Below are 24,121 nucleotides of genomic sequence, written 5' to 3'. Positions count from 1 at the left end.
GATCATTCAGAAAAATGGTAGGGTGGGTCACAGTACATGTTTTCATGAATGTTCCTCTCCCACTCCTCCACACGCTTCACTCTTGATTAGTCATGTAGCACAATTCTCCTTCTTAAAAATTTAACTGTGTTGTAAGATGTAGTTTTTGGACAATAATTCCTCTCAAGTTCCTAACTCAAGTAACAAATACAGCGATTCAATAGAGGCAGTGTTTCTAGATAAAATCAACACTCTTCAAAATCATTCAGTCTACCTCTATACTCCTTACAATAACCAGTAAAATATCTCTGTAAGGACTGGTTTTCTTCTGAGAACCATTTTAATTGAGATTTGTAAAGCTAAGAGTAACACTTCCTCAGAAATAGCTTGTTTGCGTAGGAGTGTTCTTGGACAATCACACATTAGGACAGAGGGGTCTGATTAATTAAATCTAGAAGCTTAGGAAAAAAAAGGCAAAAAAAAAAAAAAAACACAGCTTCCCTATTTAAATATAATTAGTCATTTAAAACCAGTCAGAGGCAAGACATGTTGCCTGAGCACTGAACTGTTTGACTGTGCCAGTTTTTATTGGAACAAGCAGTGCTGACTCCTGAGCTGCATGAAAGTCTTGAAGTGTCTGCTGATAGTTACTTACAGCATCAAGGTAGCAACACACAGGCAAATGCAATGTGCTGGTAGCCACCTACCAGGCTATGGGAGAAATCATCCAGCAGAGATTACTGGACCAAAACTCCATGCCCAACAATGACACCACAGTTCAGCTTTGCACTGAGAACTATGGATAAACAGTATATTATCATCCTTCCTACAAACAAGAGTTTCATCAAATCCCCAGCTGTCAAGTTTGTTTCAGGCCTTCCTAAAACCTTCACACATCTGAAAACAAGTGACTCATCAAGTTAAGTCAAACACTCGGGCATGGTCAAATTGCATACACACAGATCAACCAGCATCTGTCTATATCCCAGGACTGAGGTTTTCTCCTCCGTTTACAAAAGAACAGAGACAAAGAAGATTCCAACCTTTCTGGAAGATTCCAGTCTTTTTCAACCATCTGATAGCCAGCTTCTCCAAAGACCTTTATATCCAATTTCCCCAGCCCTCCAGAACCCACTGCACTTTTTCTTCTATTTTTTTCTCTTCATCATCTACTAAAACATGTTTAAAAGTGTTGACAGAATTCTTCCTGTTTACAACAACCCAACATAATGATCAACAGCTTTTACTGGAAATTGTCTTTTGTTCCTAATGTAATATGCATGTTCCACAGGAAATCTTACAGTGTTTCTAATATTACACATGCATACAATGTCACCTCCACCAAACAAGCACATTATATGTGCCTACCACTTTTAAGCTTAATGGGCTTTTTATTTCTTCTAAGAAGAGAAATTAAGTAAATTGATCACATAGCAACAGAAATAAAGTTTTGTGGTGAGCTCAAGTGTGCCAGATAGAGAACAAAAATACAAAAGACTTAATGAGAAATAGTTTCAGGAAAAATTAAAAAGGCAAGCAGGCAAGTTTTAAAGACAGGGCCCTAAAGAACAACATATTTTACTTGTGAAAATCAGTAGTGAGAGGGCAAACGAGTCTTTGTGAATCTTCTTTTCATACAGGAAACACAGTTTCACTTGAAAGGAACAATCTGCAAATGCATTTCACAATCATATATCAAAAGGAGAAATACTTGAATCAAAAAAGCATTCTAAAATTGGAAAGAGAGGCAGGGAGGTATATCTTTTGACCCTGCAAATTAAACTAGGTCATGACAAAACTTTTAGCAAGAATCAATCATAGCTACAGATGCAAAGATGAATCGCTGATATTAGTAGCACTATGCTGATTTTTAACAGACCCAAATGCAAGCTACTCTAATGCTTTGAGTTTTTCTCCTAGAAGACAGGCAGGGAGGAAAAAAAAATAGAGTAAGGTAGTACTACTTTTCAGGTTTAAAGTGTTTCACACCAAGCTTAAACCTTCTTTCAAACAAAACAAAACCAAAACAAACAAACAAAAAATCCAATGTGCTGCATTCCCATGAAAGTTTGGTGCTACCAGTAAAAACACATTTGATTTTGTGGTTTGCATGATTCTGTTATGTTTCATAGAATTCAGCAGCCTTCCCCCTCCAATAAAATATGAAGTTCTGGTATCTAACTGAAAAGGTCAGGATCAGAAGCAGGAAAAGAGGATTAACAATAACTTAAGACCTGAAGGACATTTGTATTTTTTTTCTGAATTCTTTCATGGTCCTCATTATGTTACAGGGACACATTTTGTTCAAATCATCACGTAATTTACCTTTTCATTATTGTAATAGGAAATGCTGTCTCCATCAAACTTGACCCAGCGTTTCTGAAACATTCGTTTACTGTGGATAAAAAATTAATACAATTGAAATGATGACAAATTGCACTCATTTCTAAGAGCACTGGAAATGCAAATAAAATATGCTAAAGCATAATGTAACTTACTGTGTTTCAACCTAAACATTCAGAAAACTAAAATAAATATTAGCCCTATTACATCTTTTCGAAAGTAGAATAAATTTCAAATACAATAAAAATATCAAACATGAAAACAGTAAGTGCAATATTAATGGATTACACACTTATGAAGTGTGTTTATCCCCTGCCCATGTGTGCTACATCACTTTTGAAATAATGAGAAAATAGCCTCTCAGTCACTTAATTATCCTGCTCCCCAGAATAAACAATGATTTTTACTTACCTCCACACAGCTTCTGCTCAACCCCTGTAGGCAAAGCTTAGCTACATTAACATTCTCGCAGGACTCTCTGTCCCCAAGGCCTGGAGAGGGAGCCTAGAAGCAGAGCCTCACCAGAGATCTTCCGACTTGGATATTACCAGAGATCTCAGACATTTATAGAGCAGTGGAGCCAGCAGGGCATCACCCTTCGATCAGCTTAGTTCACTCACTAAGACGACTTGGTTTGGCCTTTATATGACACTGCAATGGTTTCAGTTCAGTGAAATATTCTATTCTTCCAAAAATGAATCATTAATCTGCTCTGATAAACTTACAGTGGAAGTAAAAGTGTTTCTGAAATTTCAATTATTCCTGATTATATCCCTTTTCAAAATTCTCTAGCTCTCTCACAGAAAGCATAAAAAATACATGGAAACTAACAAGTATAAAGGAGGAGGGCAGGACATTTTTCTCAGAGATGCAGAAAAAGCTGAATACAGAGCATACCTTTACGAGATGCATGCACTGTAAAATGTCCAAAAAGGAAAATCAAGTCTAAAATGACTCAATGTATCATGAGAAGAGCATCTCTGTTTATAGGGTATGATATCTTCCATCATCAGCCTCTTCTGCACACTCTCTTCCCATGCCCTTTATCCCAGGCCAACTGATTACTGGTGGTCATCCCAAATCATTCAACAAGTACAACATAAAACTTCATTTTCCATCTATTGGAGATCATTGGAGATCTCCATCTGTTGGAGATCATTGATTAGAAGCTCATTGTCTCAGTTTGCTGTTAACTCACTCAATAAGGACCTGCTTAAAAATTATTTTTCATGAACCTTACATAGTTCACTGTGTTCATTAAATTTGTTGACAGCCTATTAGTTACCATCTAAATGAGAGTTTCAATTCTAAAATCCATTAAACAGCCAATTAAGCAAGAACAGGACCCTATTCCAACATCTCTTTTCCCAACATTATTCCCTTTCCTGTTAAATGAGTGCTCTGCTTTAAGATTAGTAGATTGCCGTAGTTTATCAAAACTTTAATTAAATAGCAGCTCCGGGTTAATTAACTTAGATTATATGACAACAATAAATCATATTTTTTCTTAAACTGGAAACGTTTAAGAAACGTTAACGTAACGTAACGTTAACGTTAACGTAAAATCTAGTTTCCATTAAAATGACAAAAAACTTCATATGGTACAGTGAAAACTGAACTTGGTCGTATATACGATGAGAATAAACTCAATGACTTTAAATGTAGAATGAATTAACTGAAAAGAGAAACTGTATTTCAAATGACAAATTACAATTTGAAGTAATTTAAGGAAACAGTTTCAAAAGCTTCCTTCTCTTGACAAAAGTCAAAGTGCTAGGTGTAAATGAGGTGGCTTAGTTAAAAAATAAGTAAATAAATGAAAACAACAAGAACAAAAAAAATCCGCCAACCTCAAACACTCATAAAAAAGAAAAAAAACTATAATTCAGATGGATGAATAAATGGATAAATAATTCATTGTTCTCCTTTTCTCTCAATGTTTTCTCATTGTTCTCTTTTCTCAAAGAGTCTCCTTCTCTGGAGGTCTTCAAAACCCGCCTGGATGCCACCCTGTGCCACATGCTGTAGGTGTGCCTGCTTGAGCAGGAAGGTTGGACTAGATGATCTCTAGAGGTCCCTTCCAACCTTAACTATTCTGTGATTCTGTGTGATTCTGTGAAATGGCATTATGGGAGAGAGAAAAAATTTTAAAAAATCATTTAGTAAAGCACATTTAACAAGTCCTTTAAATTTAACCAGGGAATCTCAGTGATTCAAAACTAATTACACTCCAACTGTTCTACACACTCTTGCTAAATAATAATTTTATGGTAAACTATCTTTTGGAAACAGTACATACTGTATCTACTTGATACTGTATCTAAAGCCACCATCCTCTGTTCTTAACTCTACTGCTTCTAACAGCACCAGTCGAGTCAGCTAAATCTACAAATGTATTTTAGAGATTCTATCATTTTATAGATGCTATCAACTAATGGGCAAAGGTGTGTAAAATACAACAGAAATACAACCTTCACAGTTATACAGTAATCATTACAAATACTGTACCCTTGAGGAGATAATTTATCCAGCCATCCAGCTTTAGCCTTCTTTGCTGATGGTCCATAAAAACAAGCATATGGTGTTATTGACTCGTTTATATTCAAAGCTGGATCTCTGTCAAAAGTTCGAAGATGCATTCCCTCACTGCTCAAGCAATTTGAATCTTCACTGTGGATTTTACTACTGGATTTAGCTTTACTTTTCTTTTTCTTTAAAGAAAAAGAATGTTGTTCCACAACAGAATATACAGAATCACTTTCAAGCTCTTCTGGTAGCAGTGGTTTGCTCTCAGGAGACAGAGCTTCACTTCTCACACAGTCCTTTGTCTTCTCTTCCTTGTTACCAACGGAACTACAAAGAAAAAAGCACATATTACTCTTAACATATTTCCATAATGCACAAGTAAATAAAACTAATAATTAGGATTATTTTCTTGAGACACATTTATTACGTTTTACTTTTGCAGTAACCACAGACCAATGCTAAACATGATATATGTTTTAATTACGACCAAAACTGAATCCCACTTTCTTCAATCATTAGCACCAACAGTAAGGCAATACTTGCGGGTTCCTTTAGTGCTCTCTCTCCCCTTTAATAGGAACCAATACAGACTGAAAATTTAAGGAACCCATGAGCTGATCTGCTCAGACCACTGACCACAGCCACACAGCAGGAGTAGACAACGATTTTATTTATAGTATGGTTGGGAAGATGCAGAATAAGGAAGTATCAAGCACAGTTATCTAGGAGAATGAGGATTCAAAGAGAAGAAGGCACAGTAATGGCTGTGCCTTTCAGAGGTAGAGATCTCTATGGGATATCAATAAAGATCAATTTCCTCAATTCTAAAATTTAACTTTTTTTTTAAAAAAAAAAAAAAAAGCTCTTATTTAATACCAGCATTCCTTGTGAAAAGCGTGTTCTTCATTCATTTCCAGATCCAATTTATTTTCATAATCCAAGAATTCACTTCCATGAAGTTCCTAGAAAATAAACATTTGTACCGAAAGAGTAGATGATGTTAAAATTACTTCAGGTGTAAGTCACACACAAATCCTCCAATTAGCAAAGCTATTTTTGCTTCATTTTAAAATGATATGCATTTTTGAAAGACATTTTACATCAATACCTTAAGAAATATTATTTCCAATATTCCCATTTTAAATAATTATACTTGATAAACAATAGCAAAAAATATTTGAAGGAAGTCCAAAAAAACTGCTGCAGAACAAATTAAAGGAAGAAATTGAAGAAATTCAGTGCATGGAAGTATTAGATTTTTTTGAAAGTACAATGAATATTATTTTAAAACTGAAATTTTCTAAGGTCAGCAGACATGTGCTGAATATATAAAGTATACGCAAATGACGCACTACTGTCAGCCTGTCTTTAGTGTCAATACTTGTTTTCCAGATTAAACATAAAACCTTCAGAATAATTGAAGGATAAAGTTACGATAAAATTCGAGTTCCTACAGTAAAAACAATTCCTCAGACATACCAAATATATCTAGCATTTTCTTGACTACTACTTCTTCCTAAAAGGCACCAGGCCTTTTTTGGTTATCAATATTTGTTTAGAAGTTTTTATCACAAACTGCTCAGTGTACGAAATGCCAACGTGAACCCCAATAAAGAACATTACATTTTGCATTTCCTAAACTTGTCCTGTCAATCTTGCTGCATTACCAAGCTTCTCAGTCGATATTCATTTTTCTTTCTTTAGAAAACCAAGCTAAAATGAACAGCTTCATGTTCCATAATGGAGGCATTTTAATTTATTCATTTAAACTTTGAGGTATACGTCATGAAGCTGAAGAGTGAAAAACAAAAAGTGGATAAGCTTTCACAACTATTGCCATTTGTTTTCTGAGAAACAGTACTACATCTTACACTTGAGAGATGTATCTTGGCAACATGAAAAGGCAAACTTTGAAAAGAGCATAGCCAAAAGCTGAATACATGTAAGTATAGGAAAAAAAATGCAGAAATCACAAGCTGCTGAGAGGGCAATCCTAGGGGAACATTCTGGCTTCCTCTGCTAGCCAGATCCTTTAAAGAAAAGAAGAAAAGAAGGAGAAAAAAAAAAAAAAAGAAAGAAAGAAATGTGCTATACTGCAGTTCTAAGGATTAGACAAAAAAAAAAAAAAAAGAAAAAGGAAAAAAAATAAACAAATCAAATGGTAAACTTAAAAGTGACCAGTCTATTGCTTATCAAATGCTTGCACTGATCAGAATCTCCCAAGTGGTAGCACTCTTATCTCTGCAGTAACCAAAAGTCTAATCTGTAACATATATCTTTAAATAAAAAGGTTTAGGATCTCTCATCTTCATATGCTGATGAGGATACAACTGAAGGCTGATCAGATGGATGAACTCTCCTACCACACCACTGAAGCTGAGCTCCTCTCCTCCCCCTTGCTCCACTGACCAGGCAAAACTCTCCAATACACGTTCTATGTCTAGCCTATCTCCCCAAGGAATCTTCAACATCTGCCCAAGTGGGTACAGGGAGCTTTCAAACAGTCACTACGAAAAATTTCTACTGCTAGCCCCTCTTGAACACCAGAAGTCTGCAAAAACAAGTTGTGGGGAGGGAATATTTTTCCCTCTTCACAAAAACACAGATTCTACTCAGATTAAATCCCAAACACATGCCATAGGATTACTCTGTGAGATGCTCATACTAAATAAAAGACATAGAACTCTCATATTCTATCTCCTGGAAGTCTCTAAAGTATTATATAAAAATTAGGCAACTGCAGCATTTTTTCTGCAAACACCCTTAAAAAGAGAATTTCTTAAAAGATATATATCACACATACATTCTCTTTGGATATATGTGGTCCTTACACACGAGAAGCAAATCCCCTCAAAAAAGAAATTGGGTATCTAAAACCTAAGTAAATGAAACTACCTGCTTTTTTAGCCTTCCTGGTCCCAGCAGCAAGTTAAGCAACCTGAATGGCAAGGGGCACTGCACTTTTCTTGTGGTGCAGCGTACAGGGAATCAGGGCATGGGACAGGAGGACTTGAAGACAGGCATCTCTCCTTAAAGAAACATTGTCATAGTCTTTTTTTAAAGCTAATGTTACAACCCCTCCCCAGCTTGATCCTTGAAATATGCTTTGGCAATATGATTTTACAGCAGGGCCATAAAGGTAAAAGTTCCTTCTTATAAAGGATTAAGAGTGCTTATTTCTAAGTTTCAATATTCATATTCTGGCCAGAATCCCCAGTATCACAATGCTAACAAGCTCACCTAGATTACTGTCCTCAGTAGGCACATCTAATTTAGTCCCACAATCTAGGGTAAGAAATAAAGCCAATATTTCACTCTTCAGGCCTGAAATCACCAGGATTCCTTCAGAGAAAAACAAATTCTAACATATTTGAACTGGCAATGATAATTTTTTACTCTTTATCATTTGTGCTACTACTCAATCATTATAAAAAGCTGTTTCTTCTTCAGCTTCTGCTTCCAGCTTTCTTCCCTCCCGACAGAAGAGAAAGACAAGTTCTCTTTATCGCCTTAATTCCCTTTTCCCTCATGCTGACTTACCTCCAGTCTTTAGTGACTCATGACCTGTTTCAACAGGCACTCCCTTATAAAACACTGCCTTTTCTTCTTCACACCACCAGAACAGGAAGAATGTGAGTGGCCAGCTTCTAATCACTTGGAACAAACTTCATCTAGTCAGCTTAACAATTTACTAGACTTTATTATATAATATAAACTATGTTCTCAAAAGGAACTATTCCAAGAAAAATGAAGGTGCAGTCACAAGTACTAAAATCACAGATACAATGTTGCAGTGTTACCTAAACTTGCTTATTTGTTTCTAGGATATTTGATACCTATTAATAAAATACATCTTAGGTCCTTTGTTTATGACTTTTCTTTACGAACTTCCTGTACAGCATTCTAATAGAAGTGAAATTAACTGCGAATTTTTCAAAATGCATGTTATAAATAAAAGTTGGGAAAAAGAAAGTTAACATACATGAAAGTGATAACTCATCTAAATCTTCAGATCAGAGAAAGCATGTTGTAAAATACTACTTTAATTGAAATCTCACCCCTAGCAGGAATAACAATTCAATTTCAACAGTTAATCTAGTTTAATGGTACTGTATTTTTGTATTTTAGTGCCTTTACAATATAAGAAAAACTGCTAGCAAACTTTCTTGGTGTGCCTCATTACCAAACGTATCAAAAACAATACTAGGCTAGAGAACTTTTTATGTCATCAAACTAAATAAAAAAGTTCTATTTTGTATTTCTAAGTCACTAGCAAGACATTATACACAAAGAAAGAAAAAGAAAGCTCAAAAGAAAGCTACCCTTATTAATCACATTAAAAGAAAAGAAAGAACCAAAAATGCAGATCATCTACATGCTTCTAAACTACAGAAGTCATAACTCCTGGTTTGGTGTCCCGATAGATCAAAAGCAGGATTAAAAAACACCACATCTCACAGATGCCTCATTAGCTACTGCACCTCCCAGCACTTGGCAGGAGTCAAAAGGCTGTCCTCAGGACATCTTTGGCATTTCACACCTTTCGCTACTGACCGCAACCAAAATATTTTGCTCTCCTCCAAGAACCCTACATCAAACGTTATTTACTGGCATACAAGAAGTTTGGAGATGCATGACAAAAATCCAAAGTCCTGAGAACTTTCCTAAAAGAGCAATTTAAAGACTATATAGTCAGAAGAGTATATAGTCAAAAAGCAACTGTGAAATCACCTTAGGTACGACGTAGGCATCCTATGACAGCAGCGTACAAGCCTACATCTGTAGGGATGGCCAATCTAGATCTGCAGTTATCACGACAGAGAAAAGTCACTTTGGTCTTTATCAGTCAAGTTGTAATGGTTAACCACCATTTAGCCTAACTTAAAAACTTGTCTCTAACTGATAGTTTCACATTACGTAGTGCAGCATCCAGCTGCAGGTACAATAAAATCAGATGACTAACTATCAGATGTTTTTGGTTTGTGGTTTTTTTTTAAAGTATAAAATTCCACCTTTTCCTGTTTACTACTAAACAGTACAAAGTGCATCTTAAAATTAAGAAAAGTTGGTAGTCCACAAATATGCATGCTATAACTCTTGTGCATGTACTAGAACAAGATAGAAAAGGTACTGAGAACTGTGAAGAGCAGAGGAGAAAGAAGTTGAGGGCCATGTATAACATGAAGATTAAAGTGAGGATAGATCATTTACGTTCAGGCTTCTCAACTTACTTTAGCACTGTTACCGTTGTTGCAAAGAAAGGTTTCTCCATATGGAGAGATGACAGGTGGCTTTTCTTCTGTGAAAGTTTCTTAAAATAAACAAAAATAAGAATATATATGTATTTAAATACATATTTAAAATATATACAAATACAATAATATACATGGTATTTTCATATATAGTATATAAACCAGTAAAATAAATACACAGAGAGTCACACAAATACTTTAACAAGGAATTACATTATAAAATCACCATGGAATACAGACTTTTCTGGATGTAGTTTCTCTATCAGAAAAAATAAGTGTTTCTTTCTGCAACTGACTAGTGGCTGACCTGATCAATTTCAGTTTCTCTGGTCAATTCAGCGAGTTAATTAAATCTTTTAATGCAAGTTAGCATGCAGAAAATTCTTTTTTTCATGAAAATGACAAAAATCACTTATCCACCAAAACTCCAGTAGTGTCCTACAAAGGGAGGAGGTTTTGTCCAAAACCTTTATAAGAATTTTTGTTCTACAAATAAAGCAGAACTTTCCTACAATGTCATGCAGAAATGAGACTATGTCCAAAACAATCTCAGGTCTCGTTCAAAGTCTTCACAGGAAGACATAGAATATGCTTATAGACAGCAGCTAGGAGGAACTAGAAACAATTTCCCAACAATTTCTAACTGAAATGTAGACACTTTTTTTTTTCTCTGCTATTATCCCCTACTGTTTTCTTCAAATTTACTCTATCTTCTTAAAGGTAAATTATTTGGACATAGCTTGCATCCTGCAACAAGTTTTCAAAAATTTAATTGCAACAGAGTCCTTCATTCTGTCTTAAAAAAGATATTTGGGGGGGGGGGCACAAATTATTTGTTTGAAATTAACATGGGTCAGTTTAAAGAAGACCTACTTCTATAGTGAAAAAGGAGTTCTGTTGACAACTGATTGAGCAAGACTTTTAACCTCTTCTGGTAAACTACTAATTTCTAATATTTCATTGAACTTTGAGACTTGCTAGTAAATTAAATAGCATTCAATATAGAATATTCTCTTTAAATATTTTATTACAAGAGTAATTCTGTTTACAAACAACTACACATAATCTTATAAAGTTATCATACTCTACTTTTAAAAGGTATATTAAAGTAAATGATTTTTAAATCCTGGATTTTCTAATTTTCATTCTATGAGTTCAAAAAAAGCTCATCTCAGTTAAAAAAAAATGCAGATGTGGTTGAGTGCTTCGGCATTACACACATCACTATTTTTAGCCTTTCCAGATTCCTAGTTTTGCTAAAAATAAAAATTAAAAAAAAAATAAAAAAAAGAAAGGTCAATACTTATTTTAGACAACTTTTGGTCTGAGGTTTCTTTTTGTTCAATATTCAAGATGCAGACGTCAGCACGCTTGACTCACTTTTCTGTGAAATCTGTCTTCCAGGACAAGCTATATTTGAAAGCTCCACATTTCTTCTTTTCTGAAGGGAACTCGAATAAGACAAAACACAAAATGAAATCATTAAGCGAAATATCCCAGAAGCCAAACAAAAACATCTTAGGCAGGTTAACTATTAAAAATGTTGGCAGAAATATAAATAGTCAATTTTAGGTCTTTGAAACTTTTCTGATTACAGTTACCCAACAACTTGTTTTTCTTCCTTTGGTACAACTAATAACCCTCTGATCTGAACATAAATCTTAGGATTTTTCCCTCTGGTTTTGAATTAGCCTTATGATACATTTAGAAGTCCAGGGTTCTCAGCCCCTATGCTCCCCCTTCTTCTCCCACCTTTACTCTCACTTCTCCCACATGCTGATTCATAAGGACTACATTTAAAGGACTGTTTACAATGCAAGTCAACTTCTAACATTAAACTCAAAGGGAATCCGGAAATCCAGCAAGCACTGGATTTCCCTTTCAGAGGGAAAGCAGCAGCTCCTAACATTATAGTTATTAAAAGCTCTTAGACAATACAAGCAGTTTGGAGGTAACAGGTGATAAAAAATTGATGCTCTGAGCCACTAGGGGAAAACAAATCCTGGAAAGTACTGAATCCCAGAGATGATTTGCTTTGCCAGAAAGCTTTCGATCCGAGACATATATGAAATTGCTTTGCAATTGCTTGCGACTAGCATTTCACATTTTGCAGATGAATGTGTGTGTATCACCACACACATTACAAAAATGACAGTATAATTACTGTTGTGCTGTCCTCTACGTATTTCAACAATTCCACTCTTCATGGTGTCAAAAATCACAGCTTTATTTTTATTACTGAGTTCTCAGACTGAAGCACAAACTTTAGCAAACAGGAAGAAATAGATATGCTTGAGGCAGAATGCTTCTAAGCCATCCTTACTAGTGCAATAATTAGTTCTAGAGCTGTTTTTATCTAAGTTCTGATCTGCCCTTTTAACATGAAGAACTCCTCCATGCTTCATTTCCCCTGCTTGAAGTAACAGCAATACAGATCCTTGTCTGTCCTTTAAAACTATTCGCTGACTGTTAAATGCTATGCAAAAATCTGCAATTCTTTTCTAAAAAGATTCACAGGTCTCCCATCTCTCAAAGCCAATGAGATCAATATCTTTATCAAAATTATCAACATTCCTAATTTCTATTTCCCCAATAGATATATTGACAAATTTTATCCTATTAAAATTAAATATACTCAAGGCTTCAAAAATACTGCCCATGAAGAAGTTCAAGTTGAATTATCCTGTTACTTACTGATATTTCTCTATAATGGAAGGCATACATTTATGAGCTCCAATTTTTTATCATTAGCATTTTTAACCGTACAAATGCATGGCTAAACCTGCCCCAAATTAATTATTAGTTTAAGCTCAGGACAGAACCTGCACCTTACCAAGTTGCTTGACATCTCAAATGTCAGCCAAGTACAATCAATTAAGTTTCCCCAAAGTACTTTGGAAAGTCCTGATTTTAGCAAACAAGGAATCAATGTGCCCAGCTGAGCTGGATCACAGCCTATATCCAATATAATACATGTTTGTTTACTCTCCCAAGTTACAACAACAACAATAATAATAATAATAGCTTGCATTTCTTTACATGTTTTATATGTTTATACTCATGTAGCTACATCTTAAACTACATTCAAGAACTTTATGTACTTGTGCTAATCCAATTCTAAATAAATAGGTACATCTAAAAGCAAACATATTTTAACATAGTCTTACAAAGACAGGATACAACTGTTACATTTTTAAGGATATTAATAACATTAAAATAAGTTAGCTACAGATAAGCAGCTTTCACTTATAGCTTTTTCATTTACAGCTTTCTTACATAAAATAGTGAGTCACTGCATTAGTTTCAGGGTGGAAGGATTTAAAAGTGAGCAATAGCTGTGAGTCAATAATAATACTGATAAATTCACCAGGAACAGAAAAATAATAAATAAGCTTGCAAAGATCAACACTCTTTTTTATTCACATATTTTTCCAGATTTCTTTTTTTTAAGTACACATAGGTATTCCATAACATGTGGTAAGGAATCCTGTTAATAAGCCAACTATAGTCATTTTTTTCAATCAAATGTAAAATCTCTTAGGGAGTTTTGGAAAACAAAGTTCTAACCCATGCCAAGTTAATATTATCTCAAGGAATTAAAAAAAAAAAAATCAACAGAATAAACTTATTTTGAATTCTGTTTGATATAGAGTATGCACAACAAACAGCATACGGTGCAGGCTAAAATAGTAATCTTCCAACTATGCTAAACTACTGCATAAATGGCATCCTTGGGTTAAAAAGTGTGACAATATTTATTTAAGGTCAAACAAGATTTAGAAAATAAAAATCTTACTGAAAATGCTAGATGAGCCCATGGCTTTCTTTAACATTTTCCGAATTTTAATGCCTCTTCAGATTAAAGATCTTTTCTATTTTGCCTTTTGCGTGAAGGTGAGCACGAGAAGCCTGCCAAGCTGACGGAGGCACACCAATGATTTCGATGAGATTGCAGCCCTGCTGCCATCGCGGGGAGCGAGGCCCTCGCTCCGCACACGCTCACACGGGAAGCAGCCCGGGCCCGGCCCACTGCCCGGCGCACACACAGGATGAAGGGGTGTGATGAGCTGGGCCTGCTGCAGGCGAGAGGCTCCAAGGCGAGAGCTCTGCACGTGCCTGGGTCAAGCTCTTCCAGTCAATATATTCCCACCATCTCCCAAATGAGGAAAGGCAGAGAGTTCAGAGCAAACAGTGTTTCCAAACCTTTACTGGCATTCGACTGCAGATTGCCTTAGGTGAATTAATTTTGCTTTCAAAATCATTGAAAATGTGTTTTCTCTTCTATCCAGCTTTGGATGTCCTAGCTCACCACACTCTAATGCAAACAGGTCAGAACTGCTCCAGCAGGCTGTATTCTTGCAGTTTGGGGGTTCAGAGACGGCTTCCAAAGGTAAACTAATGCAATTACTTGGCCATTGGAAAACAAGACAGAGCAATTTCTCTCCCTCAGAAAACTGCTCAAAAGCACGCAGGGTAAAAAGATGTGGCAGTACTAGCTCGGGCACCCCACCAGACTAAGAATAGAGTCTAAAGAGCAGCAGCAAGAAATTCCATCATCAGGATGAACTCCTGCTAAGGCCAAACAGCTTCTTCTCCCTTCCTCCCTCTTCTCCCTGCTCCCTTTTCTTCACACGGCATTTTTCAGAATTTGCTTATGGTTTACCTCTTCTTTCTTTCTTTTTAAATGAACACTCAGAGCAATCTTACTACCAAATGCTAGCAATAATGTAAAGCTGGGGGATATGAGAAATCTAAATGCACGTGGAGTCTATTGATCTGAAGTTTCATCTGTGTAGAATTCTGGAGAGAATCATGTCCCCCATCTTACAAATCATCAGAGCATTTTCCTCTAAAGGGACTGCTTCTCTGTATGGTGCAACTGCAGCACTTTCACCTCAGAGAGGTTGCCAAACACTATACTGCAAAACAGCATCCAAGGCTGAAAATTATCTCTATACTGATCACCTCTCATTTCTTTTTAATCATGCTGCATCCTTCACTACTACAGTGAGGCCAAATAAACTTTGAAGAATCACAAAAATCAAAATATTTCCAGCCTCTAAAACTCCATGGCATCTTTCAGGCTGGCAGCAAGTTTTGTTGAAGGCAAGAGTCAGGAGCACAAGGGAGAGACAGGGAAGTAGATGTAATTGCAAGGGGGCAAGCATGTTATTAGTAATAAAACATGACATGGTCACAGCACTGCTACAAGACACAAGGATATCATGAGAAAAGCATTTCCTTGAATAGAATTTTAATGACAAATATCTGTGTCTGACTAGAAACAAAAGCCAAGTTAGCTTCCCAGTAGATTTCAGTTGGATTTCTCTTTCCCTAAGGAGAAGGCTTCACACAATATAAGAAGGATGAAGCCAGAGTCAGTCAATAATAGTCAGATGAGAATATGTTTGTCAGTACAATTCTATAGGAAAGACTAGACTTTCCAGAGGTTAAGGATGCTGAAATGTGTGGTTTTCACGTTTTGTTTTAATCCTCCGTCTCAAAAAAAAAAAAACAAAAAAAAAGAAAAAAGAAAAAAAAAAGTTAAGCTTCACAGAACCATTTTTGATTAAATTCTCTTTTGAAGTTTGGAGTGAGCCTTGATCTCCCTCAGACAGACTGCTGCTTGTCTTCCAGGATTTCTATACTGTTAGAGCTAGAGCATAAAGATGAAGGAAAAAGGTCAGAGTCAGCAAATCAAAATGGTGCATAATGGAGTTGGGGACCTGCTCACACACAGATCAATAAGAGACTGGGGTTTGGAGGATTTACTTCAATGGAAGGGACACTAGAAGTACAGCGTCTGCCCAGCATCAGCTGCTGCTCAAAAGAGAGCTTTCTTTCCACTGCCAGATATTGTTATCTTTGAGCACTAGAGTCCCATTTCAGCTCAGCAAGAACAGTTTTACTGTATGAAATAGGAATAAACACCCCACAAAACGTTAATGTAAAGCTGCTCCTCATTAGAAGATATCAATTTTGAGGACTGAGGTAAGCATAATTTTTTTGCAATTTTAAAAATACACAGAAGAAACATTTTTAATTTAAGGTACACAGGAATGTCTTAGAGGTTGGACAGAATCTTTGCCCCTCCATTTCTTCCATGAAACAACTACATTACAATATTTTAATATTAAGCTTATTTCAAAGAGCTAGAAGAAGCTTGCAAAAACATTAAATGCTTAGGAAAATCCTGCATTTTGGGCAAGTATAAACTTGTTAACAACGTTTCTAACTGCTTAGATATGCAGATGAAAAAGCACTAGATAAATACAAAACATTCTCAGACATATCCCTTCTGGGCATAGTCAGTGGATTAAAAAAGAAATTGGCAAAAAAAAGTGCAATCTAATGATCTGGACAGGGCTACACCACCAAGAATTTGCTTATGCATTTGCATAGATTTTTCTTCTCTCCAGAGATTTACCCAGCATGATGAGTAAAACAGAATAGCCAACATAATCAAAAACATCACAGATAAATCTATGAGCAGATTCTGTTAATACAGCCAATAATTTTGTGTCTAAGAGCACACTCACTGTCTCTTATTTTTAACATTAGTCAATACTAGGACCAGCTGAGTTTTACACCAGATCATTCTTTAGCTCTTCATCATCTTTTTGAAGGACAAGCTACAGCAGCTACTTTTTATTCAAGAGGGTGTTACTCACTTATTTGTGGATTCAATTTAGAAACTCAATCATTTTGAAGGGAAAAAAAATCTCCACACCCACACCACATAAATGCTTTGAAATAAATTCAAACTCTCCTATGCTATTTATCACAAATAACAAACTCTATTTTCTCAACAATGCTGTACCAAATTCAATTAAGTTTTAGTTCTCTTTTTCTTCCCCGCCCCCCACTTCCTTTGACCTGGTCTGCCTTAAAAATATTTTTAAAATACATGTGCCATGTTATTAGACTAGCAGCAGAAGCCACCACCTCATATTAGCAGCTTGTTGCATTTGTTCTCTGACTAAACATCCAGTTTAGAAAAAAGTCTAAGTCATGATGACAAAACTGCTCAGTTTAAACCCACAGTATAATTTTCTCCTCCACGAAGTACCCTATTCTAATTTAAAGCAATGTAAATAACATTCCACAGCAGTCATGTGCTTTCACGCTAACACTTAATATTCTCACGTAACCATCATGTCATGCCCATGCCTGTAATCATATCAGATAATCCTGTTCCCTGCTACATCATACAATGTACAAGAGACGAGTTTTCTAAACTTTGCTTCATTAAAAAACTACATTCATAAATGTAGTTGTGTAAGACTTCCTAAATATCTTTACAAATTACATTTAATATTAAACATATTTTCAAGAACAACATCTCTTAAAAGATACAATCTTAAAAGATACTATAATAGAACACAAATACTGATGTTTCACCATTACAAATGTTGTCTAACAATCAAAAATAGATTTTATACTTCATACTATAATAGAACACAAATACTGATGTTTCACCATTACAAATGTTGTCTAACAATCAAAAATAGATTTTATACTTCAGGCTGAATTCAACAGACTTCATGATTTTGTTTCCTCTCTTGGATCAGAATGTCATCAGATACACTGAGGCTACTGTATAGTTAGTACTATTAGTAAAGACTTGATTTGAAACAGAGGGAATGAACTTTTATGTTATTTTTCAGTTTTGTTTTTACTAAAAAAAAAAAAAAATAGAAAAACCCCACACAAGTATTTTTCATTTATCCCTATCAATATACTGATTCATTTTCAAAAGTGCTTGATACAATTATGTGTTCAATGTAGGTTATCTTTCAGGATGAAAGATTCCTTTCTTTGAAAATAAGTTCAAAAGCAGATGATGGAAGAGGGTTATAAGGAGACTGTTCTAAAAATCCATTTCCCTTTTTACTCCCAGTTGCACTTTTTAACTTGTACTGAAGTTTAATCCTTTTTGGTTAATCTGGCAGTATTCATTCCAGACACAGTCTGCCTGCTGCACAAAAAAAAAAAAAAAAAAAAAAAAAAAAAAAATCTACAAAAGAGACATAAAACACAGAGACCCATAATTTTTATGATAGAGAGATTTTTCATTAAAGAGAAATAAAAAGTTACCTTGATAAAGTTTCAACTTTACTTGAATCTGGGATTTCTGGAACAGGTCGATGCCTTAAAATAAAAGATCGGCTTGTTCTTGGAACCACTTTCGTGCAGCTTTGTGCACAAGAATCATATAAGTCATTGTCTATCATTTCTCCTTTAAACTGAAAGAATGGAGAACTTGGCTCACTGTCAGATAAATTGTCCTCATCTGCAAACATTGGCTGTTTGTTTTCACTGGATTTTGTCTCACATGAATAAGCGAACGAAGGAGGAGGATGGGAAAATGCTGAATGGCCATCCAAGTGCTCATCAGCTTGGTATGCAGCAGCTTCTTCCAGTGATGCATCCGGCTGAGCATTCGTCTCAATACTTCTGCTTAGATTGGTAGCTTTTAGTAAGCTGTCTGAATTCTGGTATGAACTAGAAAATTCCAAATCTGTCAAGTTATCATCTTTTCCCTCTGATAAGTTTTGCTCTGCAAGCTCAAATGTTCCTTTATCAACATGAGTTCTGTTAGCAGGTTGTACTGACAATGTTGCAGATATTAAACTAGTTTTTGTAGTCCCATCTACATTTAAATTGCTTACTGAGGATTCCTGATGCGGGGACAAACATTGCTTCTCCTCTAATCCTTTCAAGTCTTTGAGTTTTAGATTTCCAGAGAAAAGGTTTTTTTCTTGCATTTTTGAAAAAGTGGTGTCCAATTGCTTAAGAATCCTCCTGCGGTGCCCTGTAGGCAACACTCCCATTTGCTGAAGCACACTGTTATTTATTCCCACACAATCTGTCACAATGTTATAGCCATGGTCTTTAAAGTTAGGAAGATACTGTCCCAAGTTAATGTTAACCAAGAATTCTTCAATATCAATGCCATTGCCCATGGAAGACATGATGACAGCTTCATTCCGAATATTGCCCCACACAGTCATGTAGGAACACAGTCAGGATGTGAGCACATTCCCTAGCAACAAAACTCGCTGTAAATTCGTTGTCAAGTCAGCCAACAGAGAATATCCTCTTCTTCACAAGTAGGCCTCTTCAGTGCATAATGATTTGCAAACCTAAAGGGAAAAAAAAGAGCATTAAGAGGTAGAAATGTACTGGATTTAGCGGTCTACATTCACATTAATCTTGCATAAAATTCTGAAAGGCTCCCAATACTTTGTACGGCACATTTTTTAAATTGCTTATATATGAAAATTTCAAGCAGATAAACAGCATAACCTCTCCACCCTTTTGTCCTGACCTCCATGAAGTGGAAAGTAAAATCAAAGTCTTAGTACAAGTTACATGGTTTTAAACATATCATCCTAGCAGTTCATGAAGGGTGAACTACTTAAACACAAACACACACTTTTTATGTGGTACTTGACCCTACTAGGGGAGAAAAGAGAATCTAAGTGCAGAGGAGGATACAAAAGCTTTGCCCTTGCCTTGCTGGGATTTAAACAAGAAACTTCAGGCAAAGGTTTCCACTTACTCATCTTATGAGCCTTGAACTCTTTTTAGCATAGAAACATTTTTTTTTTTTCAACTGGAAAAACAAAACCACTAGCTATAGCACTCTTTGCAAAGCAGAAGCAGTAGCTTCCAGCCACTTTTTTTTTTTTTTTTTTTAAGCACAGAAACACATTTTCAACCGGAAAAGAAGGAAAACCACTGGCTAAAGCATTCTCTATGAAGCAGAAGCTGTGGCTTCAAGTCCTCTTCAACCAAAGATCCTCATGAACAAGTGAGGTAATCAAAAAAACATTATGCAAAGCTAGAGACACTTATCAATGTGGGTTTTTTTGGGGAAGGGAGGAAGGAGGTAGAGGGGGAAAGGGAGCCTTAATCGTTTAATTAGTCACTGTCAGCAGGCTGTGGAGGTCACCAAAGTAAAACCCTCAGATCAGAGCCTTCAGGAAACTGTCACAAGGGAGACGAGGAAACAGATAACTCGCATTTCAGCTCCATCAAGGGAGCAGTTGCCTTGCACACAAGTAGAGCGAAAGCCACACATAAAGCAAGTTTCAGCCTTCAAACTAGGGAACCTTAGGATTTCAAGTGTCCAAGAGATATTTTTTCCTCATTTCTTTTTCCTAACTCAGCTCTTACACTTTTCAGATCCCATCTATTTCAGCTCTGCTCTCTACTGTGCCACAGCCACATCCAAATTCGTGACTTTCACAACCCAAAGCAGGTACAGATGCTACCATTCACCTGAAACGTCATTCACCTGCGTCTTTAGAGAAGGTTTAAGATCAGCAGCAGACAACAGTTTTTTTTTCTTTTCTTTTTTTTTTTTTTTTTCTCCTCTCCCTTCCTGCATAAAGGGTAATTTGGCCTTAGGGAAACCTACTGATGAGAGCAGCTGTCCTGGCATGCAGGTACTAGCATGGGAACAGCCTGGGAAAGAAAAAGCAGCTTTGGTAAACTAAACATAAGCATAAGACTAAACGTAGCAATTTGAAAGAAAAGGAATCATAGGCCCAGAATATATCAATGGCAGAAGGGAGAGATGTTTACATTTTTCAGAATATTTCCCCCCCAAAAAAATATTTAACATCTTAAAATGGAAAGTTTGCCCTTTTTTTTTTTTGTATTGTATGAGTTACTCTAAAATAAGAAAAAAAAAAAAACTTCATCTTATAAGATTTCCCAATAACTATTGACCAAATTGGTATGCAAACAAGGAGTCAGAAATAAATCTCGATGCCTCTCTTTATTCTTGCAGACATACACAATTAAAAACAAATTTAAAATCAAGAAACAGTTATCACTGCTATCAGGGACTGCCCTTTATTATGATTATGAAATAACCAGTTGGGTCACCAAAAGTTTTTTCTTAGATAGTTTTATAAATATCTTTCTTACTCATACATTTTTAAAAGGAAGTAATGAAAAAGAGAGTAAGAGAATGTGGGGAAGAGAAAACCTCTTTACATTTATGCCATAAATATCTGTGAATAACGAGGCAGGGGGGAGGGAAAAATACTTGAACCAGTCTATATCTTCCTGGAAGACATTAAAACATTTACTATAAATGTTCCAGAAGAAATAGTGTTGTTACAAAAAGCCTTTAAATTCTTGCTATTTAACTTCACTTTTGGAGCTATTCTTCTTATCAGCTTTGATCTCTGCCTACAAATCTGAGAAGAAATGACTTACTATCTTGAACACGAAGAGCAAACAACCAGAATTTTTGAAGGAGATAAGCCAATCAGATAGCAACCTCTCAAAGTTGAGGTTTGTCATGGAGTTAGCCCTCACACAGAGATTCCCAAGGCTTTTGGATACAAACAGACTTGAATTGAGCTATACCGATTAACAGTCAGCTTCTGGATTTCACTTTGGGCCTTTCTCAATCTGAGTACTTATCTGAACACTTTTTTTTTCCTCTGAAACTTCAGCATTTTATCAAACTTTTCAAGAGTCTTTTTTCCAAGAGGTAATATTAAATAACATTGCCCATCACTCATCCTTGAACCCTGAAAAATCCAAATTTATGTACATATTTGTACCCAAATACCCAAACATATTATTTAAAGAGAAGAAGTTGCATGCAGGTATAGGATATAATACTGATTATCACAGAAATTACTACAAAGTATCAGGCAGGCACCACAGAAAAAGATTATTTCACTTGCCTATCGAAAAAAGTAAAGTATACCTTCAGAAAGTGCATAACCCCCAAAATGTTATTATATCAGTTTGCGTGCTTCAAGAATGGAGTTGAAATTGGTTGTTTCAACCTATTCTTTCTTCCCTGGTAGTCCTGGGCTTGAGATTTTTGGTCTGCCACCACCCCTCCCTGGCCTTCACATGTGGAAGGAGGGTTGTTGCTTGGTTTTGGAAAGTGTCACTCCACCACACACACCAATCCTCCCACTTCCAGTAGTAATCAAAAGGCACTGACAAAAGTGCTATTATTTATTTTTTCAGTATCTTAAGTATTCTTTCATTCTACAGGCAGTAGCGAAGCTACTAGCTTTGCCAGACCTTATTCTGGAACATATCCAGTCTGATTATTTCAGAAACTCAAGTAGCTGCAGTCTATCAGTTGTGTGGATCCTAACCTGGCTTTACACAAACCGCAGCAGAACACAGCCAATTACTCAGAAGAGAACAAACTTTGTTTTACGAACCTGCAAAATGCCATTATTTCTGCAGTGTACTTTATAACAAAACATATAGCCGCATAAGGAAGAGACTCTTCACTGAGAAGACGTTTTGACTGCAAAGTAACAGCATACTTGAAGCTGAAGCCAAAATCCTCCTTTGTTTCACTAGTAACTCACAGCAGAAGCTGTCAATGCATCCACCAAGGTTTCTGAAGCAGTGCTACAGAACTGGCTTACATACGCAGCTGGTAAAATGTCACTAAGTTCACAGTCACACACCGGCTGCAAATCTGAGGAATGAGTTACACTGACCCGTGCTTTGCTTTGACTCCCTGGAGGAAGACGCGAGTAACAGGCACCTACACATTGGCATAGCTTCCTATTCCAGGCTAAAAGATAAATACCACTGCTTCCTACGTTGCAACCTTTTATTCTTACTAAAGGTAAGAATAAAAAGAAAGGGTATAGAAAGACAGAACTCAAGAAACATCTTAGCAATCCAGAAAGGTGTAATTAATACTAACCAAAAGGCAGATTGAATTATCTCCCCATAGCTTTAGTTATAGTTATAGAGTCATAACAAATACTAACTATATATAACAGGATTATATATGCATCTATAATGGATATGATATACACACATTTATATGTTTATATCACTTTACATATATGTTTGTATCAATAGGACTGTTTATAAGTAAACAATAGTCTGTAAGATTAGTTCATGGAGTTGCACACATTCTGTATCTCAACGTCAGTTAGAAGCCGAACTTGAACAGATTTACCCATATTACTTAGAAAAAAAAAGCAAATAACAAAAGAGAAGAGAAAAAAAATGTAGAGGAATTTGTTCTTGCTTAAATAAAACTGATTCTTGCTGCATTATCATAATCTCCAATATAAAACAACCAGGCAAAACTGAAACATTCAAAATATTATTTGAAATATTACAATGGTTACTAAAGAGAAGGCTTTTCTGAAGATACTTGACTATCCTGTTTTACAGAAATAAGGATAAAATGCTGGGGAAAGAAAACCAACACACAGACAAATGAACGAAAGAACGAAATTTTGAACTTCTCTACTAAGAAAATATGACTTGGCACAGGATGGATTGCAGATCCCAAGTCTTCCTTGGGATCATCCAGCTTTCTTCCATGTAAGTCGGTATTGCAGACAATTTTCCTAATGATATTTTCGCATCCTTCCTCCTCTGTTACATAAGAGGCTTAGACAACTAGAAGCAAGAATGCAGTGGAGTAATAATTCTCTTTGTTTTATAGCAAGGGTCTGCTCTATCCTCTACACGGCTCTTGTGCCAATTGACAACAGTGGCACAGTAGGAAAAAAAAAAGTTTTTAGGACATTTCCTCACACAGAAAGTGCATTTAACACTTGAACACATAAACAGTATTGCATTGCATACAAGAACAGTCAAGTAAGATTATTTTTTTCCTTTTAAGACCACAACTGACTCAAAAAAAAAAAAGTTCAWAAAAAAAAAAAAAAAAAGAAAAAAAGGTCAAATCTTTCGAAGTGCATGGCAATACAATCACACTTTAAGTGATCAGTTCCATAAATACAAACTCAGGCTTCCTGACAACTTTTCTTACCCACATGCTAGATGAAATCCAAACAAACAGAAATGAACAAACTACTTAGACAGGTCCAACCACGGAATGAAATGCAACCTGATAGTGGTAAAACTCATTTGCTCATTGTACTTGCCATTTATATAGGCCATTTAGCCTAGTAAGATCATAAGTGCTGTAGATATCCCAGATCTTTCCAAATTCCTACATAATGCAAGCAGCCTCACAACTACATGCTCAA

At 35.8% G+C, this 24,121-nt stretch overlaps 1 protein-coding gene across 1 annotated transcript in view; it reads right to left on the bottom strand.

Annotated features, from left to right (window-relative positions):
* The window catches only part of ARAP2 (ArfGAP with RhoGAP domain, ankyrin repeat and PH domain 2), a 105,326-nt gene extending 86,087 nt beyond the window's left edge, over positions 1 to 19,239 (bottom strand). The window contains exons 1-6 of the mRNA XM_026037803.1: positions 18,198 to 19,239; positions 11,481 to 11,551; positions 10,080 to 10,159; positions 5,725 to 5,810; positions 4,831 to 5,175; positions 2,305 to 2,374 (exon numbers count right to left, since the gene is read on the bottom strand). Coding sequence (XP_025893588.1) covers positions 2,305 to 2,374; positions 4,831 to 5,175; positions 5,725 to 5,810; positions 10,080 to 10,159; positions 11,481 to 11,551; positions 18,198 to 19,114 — 1,569 coding nt within the window. The 5' untranslated portion in view covers positions 19,115 to 19,239. The remainder of the gene's footprint in view (positions 1 to 2,304; positions 2,375 to 4,830; positions 5,176 to 5,724; positions 5,811 to 10,079; positions 10,160 to 11,480; positions 11,552 to 18,197) is intronic.
* Between the last annotated feature and the right edge of the window lie 4,882 nt (positions 19,240 to 24,121).

The sequence above is a fragment of the Nothoprocta perdicaria genome, unplaced genomic scaffold (assembly GCF_003342845.1).
Source record: "Nothoprocta perdicaria isolate Ctin4 unplaced genomic scaffold, notPer1 scaffold_2, whole genome shotgun sequence".
Classification (NCBI taxonomy): Eukaryota; Metazoa; Chordata; class Aves; order Tinamiformes; family Tinamidae; genus Nothoprocta; species Nothoprocta perdicaria.
This window is presented reverse-complemented; position numbering and strand designations above follow the sequence as displayed.